At 35.7% G+C, this 10000-nt stretch overlaps 1 protein-coding gene across 13 annotated transcripts in view; it reads left to right on the plus strand.

Annotated features, from left to right (window-relative positions):
• The window catches only part of LOC137631578 (protein bric-a-brac 1-like), a 406081-nt gene that overhangs the window by 147791 nt on the left and 248290 nt on the right, over window positions 1-10000 (plus strand). For 2 of the 13 annotated variants that reach the window (XM_068363410.1, XM_068363411.1), the window contains exon 6: window positions 7489-8276. The exons of the other annotated variants lie outside the window; for them this stretch is intronic. In XM_068363410.1, coding sequence (XP_068219511.1) covers window positions 7489-8261 — 773 coding nt within the window. In that variant the 3' untranslated portion in view covers window positions 8262-8276. Of the gene's footprint in view, window positions 1-7488; window positions 8277-10000 lie in introns of those variants that run through there. 13 annotated transcript variants of the gene reach the window in all.

Genomic DNA, 10000 nt, shown 5'->3' on the forward strand with positions numbered 1-10000 from the left:
TTCTTTGTTAAAGGGACATTCACATTTAGCAACATTTTTGTTTGTCAAAGGGATATTCACATTTAGCAACATCTGTTTGTTTGTCAAAGGACAGACATTACATTTAGCACATCTGTTTGTTTGTCAAAGGAACATTCACATTTAGAACATGTTTGTTTGTCAAAGGGGCATTCACATTTAGCAACATCTGTTTGTTTGTCAAAGGGACGTTCACATTAGCAACATCTGTTTTTTTGTTAAAGGACATTCACATTTAGCAACATTTTTGTTTGTCAAAGGGACATTCACATTTAGCAACATATGTTTGTTTGTCAAAGGGACAGACATCACATTTAGCAACATCTGTTTGTTTGTCAAAGGGACATTCACATTTTGAAACATCTGTTTGTTTGTCAAAGGAACATTCACCTTTAGCAACATCTGTTTGTTTGTCCAAAGGACATCACATTTAGCAACATTGTTTGTCAAAGGAGCAAAAAATGAACTTTTAGATACAGACCAGTCCGTAGATCTTAAGATGCCATGAAACTGTTCCCTTCATTTCTGGCTTGAAAAAAAAGGACATATTTTTGTACGTGTGTATTATTAAGATATTTTTCTCTTTAATGTGTATTTGTATGTATGTACGTATGTATGTCTTTGTATATTTGCCATTTTTTTAGTCTTGATCTCGTGTTTTTTGAGTAATCTGGTGGGAACAGTATTCTCTATTTAGTGATAAATGATAAAGTAGAGGAATATGTCAAAATAGGAAAAAGTTAAAAAAAAAAAATGTTGGGTTGTGTTGAGGTGGTTATGAGAGGTCATCATCAATGCCCCCAGCGCCCCTCCCAGCCTTCGGCGTCTCTTACACCAATGGTCGGCTGTTTCAGGGGCAGTGCCGTCGACGGGAAGGCTGGGCATCCACACGCCACTCCTCTCCCCTAAGTATGAGGTCGGGTCGACGACGACGCTGGCGACGCAGAGGTGTCCCCCTCCCCCTACCTCCCTCCACCATCCTCTCCACCACCTCCACCCCTCCCTGGAGATTGCCAACGCTGGCGGGAGCAGTAGTAGCAACACTCCCACCACCACCCTGAGTAGCGTCCGCCCTTCCTCCGCCTTGGACATTACCACTTCCAGCGCCCTCCTTTCGACACCGGCGTCGTTGGTTCTGTCGTCCTCCTTCTCCTCGCCTTCCACGACCTCCTTCTCTCCCGGCGGCGGGGCTGTCGGGCCAGGGGCCAACCTCCTCTCCAGCCTGCGGTCGCAAGTGGCCTCCTCCTCGGTTTGCGACCTCCCCGGGGTTAACAGTCCCTCGCAGCATCAGCAGCAGCATCAGCAACCTCCGTTGGAGGGGAGCAGTGGCGGTGGGTATCATGGCCTGCTGGGCTTAGAGGGATGTTCCCCTCTAGGTTATGCCAATATGGTCGACACCCCGACGTCCTTGGCCCTGACGAGCCTCGGGTACGGCCCCTCGCCCATCGCCCGCACACGCCCCCCACGGGAGAGGAAGTGGCCTGCGGCGTGTGCGGGAAAATCCTCTGTAATAAGTATGTGCTCAAAACTCACCTGCGGGACATGCACGGGCCCCGCCAGAGTATGCAGTGCCCCGTGTGCCATCGCATATACGCCTCCCTGAACTCGCTGAGGGCCCACATGAGCGGAACTCACAAAAAGGCCCAGTCCCTTCCCCAAACCCCGCAGCAGCAGCCGCCACCCCAACGCTTTTAGTCACTGCAGAGTGACGTCGAGGGGGCAAATGACATTGTGTATGTGCATATACATGCATATTCATACTCGCTTATGTTTATGTATGTTTGTATATGTAGATATTAAGGTATATATGACATTTAAGATTATTTACAAGGAATGTATAGTGATGTATTGTGGTGGTACCTAGAATCTCTCTCTCTCTCTCTCTCTCTCTCTCTCTCTCTCAGGCATATTTCCATGTGGGCATTTTTATGTGATTGATTTCAAAATATTCAAAATCAAATTTATCCAAATTGTTAATATTATTTACCACCTCTCTCTCTCTCTCTCTCTCTCTCTCTCTCTCTGGCATATTTCCATATGGGCATTTTTTATGTGATTGATTTCAAGATATTCGATATCAAATTTATGCAAATAGTTAATATAATTTACTCCTCTCTCTCTCTCTCTCTCTCTCTCTCTCTCTCTCTCTCTCTCTCCCCTGTCGGAAATTGAATATATTAAACCTCTTTATTAATTGTTGATTCAAGCAATCAATCACTAGTCCGTGGTGGTTAAATTATTTCTACCAGTTTTAGAGAGAGATAGAAAGAGAGAGAGAGAGGGGGGGGGCACGGTTAGAAACGTAATGGCTCTCGGTCAAATTAGATATTACATCATTCCTCTTTCCGGGTTCAAGAAACAAGATAGTGCTCCCTCCTTTTTGCCTTCGTAAAGTCAGCTATAAATATAACAAATTTATATTTCTTTTCGAATACTCTTTTTAATCATATGTTTGCATATCAGTAGAGATATTTGATTTCCTTAGTGTCGTATTCTCTCTCTCTCTCTCTCTCTCTCTCTCTCTCTCTCTCTCCAGTGGATTTCCTCAACTTTCTACTTAGTTACATTTCTTTTCGAAATTATAATCACATGTACATATCAGTAAAGAGATTTCTTTTCCTCATTAGTGTCGTATATTATCTCTCTCTTTCTCTCTCTCTCTCTCTCTCTCTCTCTCTCTCTCTCTCCTCAGTAGAATTTCCTCGACCTTCTACTAATTATATTTCTTTTCGATTACTCTTTTTATTCATATGCTTACATATCAGTAGAGATATTTGATTTCCTTAGTGTCGTATATTATCTCTCTCTCCCTCTCTCTCTCTCTCTCTCTCTCTCTCTCTCTCTCTCTCGTCAGTAGAATTTCCTCGACCTTCTTCTAATTATATTTCTTTTCGATTACTCTTTTAATCATATGCTTGCATATCAGTAGAGAAATGTGATTTCCTTCTTAGTGTCTATTCTCTCTCTCTCTCTCTCTCTCTCTCTCTCTCTCTCACATTTTCCTCAACCTTCTACTTCCAATTATTATTCTTTTCGACTTTTTAATCACATATTTGCATATCAGTAAAGTAAGTTCTTTTCCTCATTAGTATCGTATTCTCTCTCTCTCTCTCTCTCTCTCTCTCTCTCTCTCAACTTTCTACTTCCAATTATATTCTTTTCGACTTAATCCTATACTTGCACATCAGCAAAGAAATTTCTTTTCCTCATTAGTGTCGTATTCTCTCTCTCTCTCTCTCTCTCTCTCTCTCTCTCTCCCCCCCATATTTTCCTCAACATTCTACTTCCAATTACATTTCTTTTCCTCATTAGTGTCGTATTCTCTCTCTCTCTCTCTCTCTCTCTCTCTCTCTCTCATGTTATCCTCAACTTTCTACTTACAATTATATTTCTTTTCGACTCTTTTAATCACATATTTGCATATAAGTAAAGAAATTTCTTTTCCTCACTAGTCTCTCTCTCTCTCTCTCTCTCTCTCTCTCTCTCTCTCTCTCTCAACTTTCTACTTTCAATAATATTTCCTTTCGACTTAACCATATACTTGCATATCAGCAAAGAACTTTCTTTTCCTCATTAGTGTCGTATTCTCTCTCTCTCTCTCTCTCTCTCTCTCTCTCTCTCATCAGTCATTCTATCTCGGTGTTTTGAAACGGTACCACTTCCCAGACTCTCGTTCCTCGCAGAAAAAAAATAGATTTTCCTATATATGTATAAGATCATTTTGTTTGTATGTGTGTGTGTACATTACTCGACTGGCTGAGCTTTCAAAATGTTAGCCAGGTTGTAAGATAATCTTAAAATGGTACAAGTAGATGATGGGGAGGCCTCGTTTATTTTCAGTGAGCGTTGTAATCAAAGTCTTTGCCAAAGATAGCACGTGTTGTTATTATTTTTATTATTATTATTATTTTAAAAGTGCAAATTGCTCATATTATTAATTGTTCACGACTTGGTACTGTGACTTGCCCAGTAATGTCATCATTGTCAGATGGATCTGCCTATTTTTTTCTCTCTCTCTCTCTTTGCCAAAGATAGCACGTGATGTTGTTATTACTATTATTATTATTATTATTTATTATTATTATTATTATTATTATTATTATTATTTTAAAAGTGCAATGTGCTCATAATATAAATTGTTCACGACTTGGTACTGTGACTTGCCCAGTAATGTCATTCATTCTCAGATGGATCTGCTATTTTTTTTTCGAGATGTGAAAATTAATTTTTTTGATTGCTTCTGGTGTGAAAATTAAAGGTTTTTACTTCTTTCGAGGTGTGAAAATTAAGCTTTTGAATCTTTTCGGGACGTGAAAATTAAGTTTTTGTTTATTTTCGATACGTGAATATCAAGTTTTATTTGTTCATTTATATTTGTGAAAATTTAGTTTCTGGTTCTTTTTGAGTCGTAAAAATTAGTTTTTTTTTATATATTCTTTTTGAATGTGAAAATCAATTTCCTGATTTTTTACGAGATGTGAAAGTTAAGCTTTTTTTTTCAAATATGAAAATTAAAAGTTTTTCATTCTTTTCGAGATGTGAAAATCAAGTTTCTGATTCTTTACGAGATGTGAAAATTAAGGTTTTTTTATTCTTTTGAGTTGGGAAAATTAAGTTTTATTATTCTTTTCAGAGATGGGAAAATAAAGTTTTTTTTATTTTTTTTCCGAGATGGGAAGATTAAGTTTTTTTTATTTTTCCCGAGATGGGAAAATTAAGTTTTTTTATTCTTTTCGAGATGGGAAAATTAAGTTTTTATTTTTTGTTTTTCCGAGATGGGAAAATTAATTTTTTTATTCTTTTTGAGACGTAGAAATTTAGTTTCCGAATATTTTTCAAGATGTGAAAATGAAGTTTTATTCATTCTAATAGTTCTATAACACAACTAATCACACCCATTCTTCTTAGTTTTGGCAAACCATATTTTATTTTTATTGAGACGAAGAATGAGATTGACTTTATCTCTACCAAGAAGTTTATTTAATTTTATTAATGAACATCGTCATCATCAGAACACCTGCGAACACCTGCATCTACTTAAGTGCTTACTCTCTCTCTCTCTTTTTTTTTTTTTTTTTTTTTTTTTTTTTTTTTTTTTTTTTTACGTGCAAGTTTTTTTTTTTTCTTTTCTTTTCTTTTTTTTCCCGTGCAATATCTATTTACATTTATTAAGGTACCTCGTAGTTACCAGAACACCAGTATCTACTTAAGTGCTTACTTTTATTTATGTATTTATTTATTTATTTTTTGGTGTGCCTTTTTTTTTTTTTTTTTTTTTTTTTTTTTTTTTTTGCGCGTGCAATATCTATTTACATTTACTAAGGTACCTCGTAGTTACCAGAACACCTGCATCTACTTAAGTGCTTAACTTTGTTTTTATTTTGTTATTTATTTATTTATTTTATGATTTTTTATTTATTTATTTATTTTTTTTTTTTTGCGTGCAATATCTCTTGTAGCACTACTTCGTAAGATATCGTAGAGATTTAAGACAGTTTTTTATCGAGCAAATGGCGTAGATGTTTTATTTATTTGTATATCTTAATATTTATTTGATGTAGTTCTCACGTACGGTTGTTTACAAAACATGTATAGCTTGTATGAACGTATGTGTGCGCTTGTTTACAAACGTAACAAACGCACTTGAGATTATATTTGCGTGTTTATGCATATGAATGGTCAAGTATGCATGTAGCGGAAAGCATTATTTGTCATGATTGAATGTATTATGTTTTATTCAAGAGAGGAAATATATACTATTAAGTCTTTTCATTGAGTGGCCAGTGTTTTTGGCGAGTGCCAATTTTAATGTAGATCTTTTTTCAATGAAAATAAATGGGAAATAAATCTTGTATTTTATTAACCTTGATTGATTGATTTAAAAAGTTTTCTGGCATCCTGACATCTAAGGTCATTGATGCCGTAACCTTGGGTGAAGTTACATTTGAAGTTACGTTCGAAGTTAAATTCGGCATTTCTCTTAGGAAATGTAATTTGGTGTTTAATATTTTTTTTACACATTCGACTGGCCTTTACTATATATGTATATATATATATATATATATATATATATATGCATTTTTATTAAAATATTATCTTTTAGGATTGATTTTTTTTTTCTAGTGTTGGAATTTTTTTTTTATATAAATATCCAGGATTAATGGAATTTTTTTTTTTTTTTTTTTGCATTTTTATATAAATATCTTATAGGACTAATGGATTTTTTTTGCATTTTTATATAAATATCTTATAGGATTAATGGAAATTTTTTTTTTTTTTTGCATTTTTATATAAATTTTTCTTTAGATTTGTGCTGGATTTTTGTTCTTTTTCGAAATTTTATAGAAATATCATTTACGATATCGGTCTTTTTTTGGTACCTTAAGTAGATATTAATTTTCTACTAAGAATTAAACTAGTTCAGATTTGAGTGATTATGGAATTCTATATTCATATTTTTTAATGATTACTTGACTTCTTTGATTTTGTATATTTAAGCCTTTGAGTCATATGTTCGTATTTACATAATTTTAGTTCAAAAGCGATTTTTATATAGTTAAATTGGCAGTCATTTTAATGCTTGAGAATTTGAAAATAATATTTTTTTCCCATTGAAATTTTTTATTATTTTTATCATAGTTTTGATTTTGTATATTTAGTTCTGAGTCATCATATTCGTATCTACACAATTTTAGTCTAAATGCGATTTTTATGTAGTTAAATTGGCAGTCATTTTAAGACGAGAAATTTGAGATTATATTTTCTTTCCCATTGAAATTTCTTTTATTTTTTTCTCGTTTTGTATATATGACCAATTTGAACATGTTGGTACCTATTCTTTTTCCTACACATAAAAATAAGTGTTTAATTGTTTATTTGTACTTAATTAACAAATTAACATTTAACTTGACAAAGTTAGTTACTGTTAAGGATAATTGTATATTCATAATTGTTAATGTATTATGTGATTTTTTTTTTCCCATAAGTTGAATACCCAAAGGTAAATGGAAAGCTTTTATGTATCCTTATGAATGTATTCCTACCCGGGGTTAAGATGGAAGTATTCATATACGTATCTTTATAAATGTATCTCTACGAGTGTGTTAATTCGCCCAATTGATCATACATAAAGTGGAGAGACACCATGAGGCTTGCTATGATTTTGCAAATGATATTGTCATGCTAAGTTGCAAATGTTTGATTGATTGATTGAATTAGAGTTCTCTGGCATCCTGATGGAAAGAAAGAAATGCACATGATATTGTTATGCTAAGTTGCAAAGAAAGTTTAATTATTTCATTGATTTAAGAGTTCTCTGGCATCCTGATGGAAAGAAGGAAAGTTGAAGACTGGCTCGTTAAGGTGTTTAGACTAACAAATAATAATAATTATTAAAAAAAAAAAGGCTGGGTTGCTGCAGTGACCGTCGGCCGCCCACAGTCTAAGGTATTTTGTGTTTTGGTTTTTCAGGTGGGCGGCGGTCACTGCTGCACACGGCCTGCGTCTGTCCGTACTGCAACAAGGTGATCAGTAACAAGTATAACCTCAAGACGCACATTCTGGACAAACACACAGTCCAGACTGAGCGTTTTCCTTGCGAGCTGTGTGGACGGGTCTACTCCACCAAGCACTCCCTGGCCACTCATAATTCGACGGTGCATCGTGGTGATCGTGCAGCAGCAGCTGCTGCTGCTGCTGCACATAATCTCCATCATCAGCATCATCACCATCAACATCATCAGCAGGGTCATCACCAACAACAACAGCAGCTTCATCATTCCCAACATCATCTCGCTCACCATCTCTCCCGCACGTCTCCTTCCAGCTCCAACACAACCACCAATACCACCACCACAACAAACACGTCTACTCACAACCCTGGGAGTGGTGGTGGTGGTGGTGGTGGAGGAGGGGGAAGCCTCCATACCAGTTCATCTCCCTCAACTACATCCAACTTGAATATCAATCTCGGCGTGCACCTGGATGACTCCAATTCGCAACAGTTGCAATCTCTCGCCGCGTTTTCCCCCGATCACCAACATCACCAACAACTGTCGAGTATTATTCCCACGTCAACTTTAACTTCGTTGATTAACCAACCGGGCCCGTCCTTAGCCGAAATGGCCGCCCAGTTGCCTCCGGCCAACCTGGAGGGGGGTCCCACCCACGAGGAAGTGCAGGCCTTGGCCCAGAGCGTGGCACAGTCGCTGCCGCCTTTCGCATCCTTTCCGAAAATGGAGTAACTGAAGATATTATACTTTATTCACATCTTCTGTCTCCCGATTTTTTTTGTTATTGACCTTTTCCGCAGGTAGATAAGGGAAGAGAAAGGAGAGAAAGAAAGGGGAAATAAAAAAAGAGTTGTGTCTAGATAATTGTTTAAGTCCTTGAGGGAGAAGTTTTCCGAAAATGGAGTAACTGAAGATATTGTACTTTATTCACATCTTCTGTCTCCCGACTTTTTTGTTATTGACCTTTTCCGCAGGTAGATAAGGGAAGAGAAAGGAGAGAAAGAAAGGGGAAATAAAAAAGAGTTGTGTCTCTAGATAATTGTTTAAGTCCTTGAGGGAGAAGTTTTCCGAAAATGGAGTAACTGAAGATATTGTACTTTATTCACATCTTCTCTGTCTCCCGAGTTTTTTTTTTGTTATTGACCTTTTGTGAAGGTAGATAAGGGAAGAGAAAGGAGAGAAAGAAAGGGGAAATAAAAAGAGTTGTGTCTCTAGATAATTATTTAAGTCCTTGAGGGAGAAGTTTTGGGAATTTTCGTTTTTCAATGCAGCCGTGTTTGTCCAAGTTTGCCATGAGATAGAATTACGGTTATTTCGGTGCCATTGGGTAGGAGGTGTGTGTGTGTCCTATTACCCCTCCCCCCTACCTTCCTCCTCTTCTAATGCCTACCCCCTTTACTCCCTCCCTTTTACTCCCTACCCCTTACTCCCTTTCGTGCAATTTGTTTTTCTATTCCCTGAAGATGCCTTCAGATGTGACACTTGGAAGATGATGAAATCTGGAGGAACTGAATCGATTTCAGCGACCACCACCGTCTTCGAATAGAGAGAGAGAGAGAGAGAGAGAGAGAGAGAGAGAGAGAGAGAGAGAGAGAGAGAATGATTTTCCATTCATGTCCTAATTAATGTTTTGTGCACTTGCATGTTCCTGAGAAAGGACATGGCGTCAGACGTGTGCTGTAACTCGCGTTAGTTTTTCCAAGGTGTTTTAAAGTCATTACATTATTCACTTTTAGTTTTCTTTGTTTTTTATTTGTAGTTTATTAAATATTTGGGGTTGCCAAGAATTGGATTTAATTTTTTTGAATTGTTCTTATTTTTTCAATTCTTAAAAGATTCGGGATTGCTAATTGGGTTTAGATTTTTTAATTGTTCTTAGCTTTTTAATTTTTTAAATATTTGGGGTTGCCAAGAATTGGATTTAAATTTTGTATTTGTTCTTAGTTTTTTTTTTCATTTTTAAAAGATTTGGGGGTTGCCAAGAATTGGATTTAAATTTTGTATTTCTTAGTTTTTTTCATTTTTTTAAAGATTTGGGGTCGCCAAGAATTGGATTTAAATTTTGAATTGTTCTTAGTTTTTTAATTTTTTAAAAGATTTCGGTTGCCAAGAATTGGATTTAAATTGTTCTTAGTTTTTTTCATTTTTTAAAAGATTTGGGGATTGCCAAGAATTGGATTAAATTTTTAAAAATTTTCTTAGTTTTTATTTTTTTTATTTTTTTTAAAAGATTTGGGGTTGCCAAGAATTGGATTTGAATTTTTGAACTGCTCTTAGTTTTTTTAACTTTTTAACATTTGAGGTTGCCAAAAATTGGATTTGAATTTTTTAAACTGAATTTTGCACTTATTTTGAAAATAAAATTTATGATATCTTATTTCAAGCATTCTATATATAAAAAGAAATTCCTTTCTACAGTGCTATCTTTTCTTCAAAACATCCTGTACATTTTGAAGCAAATGGACTGTTCT

Source organism: Palaemon carinicauda, chromosome 40, assembly GCF_036898095.1.
Source record: "Palaemon carinicauda isolate YSFRI2023 chromosome 40, ASM3689809v2, whole genome shotgun sequence".
In the NCBI taxonomy this organism is placed as follows: Eukaryota; Metazoa; Arthropoda; class Malacostraca; order Decapoda; family Palaemonidae; genus Palaemon; species Palaemon carinicauda.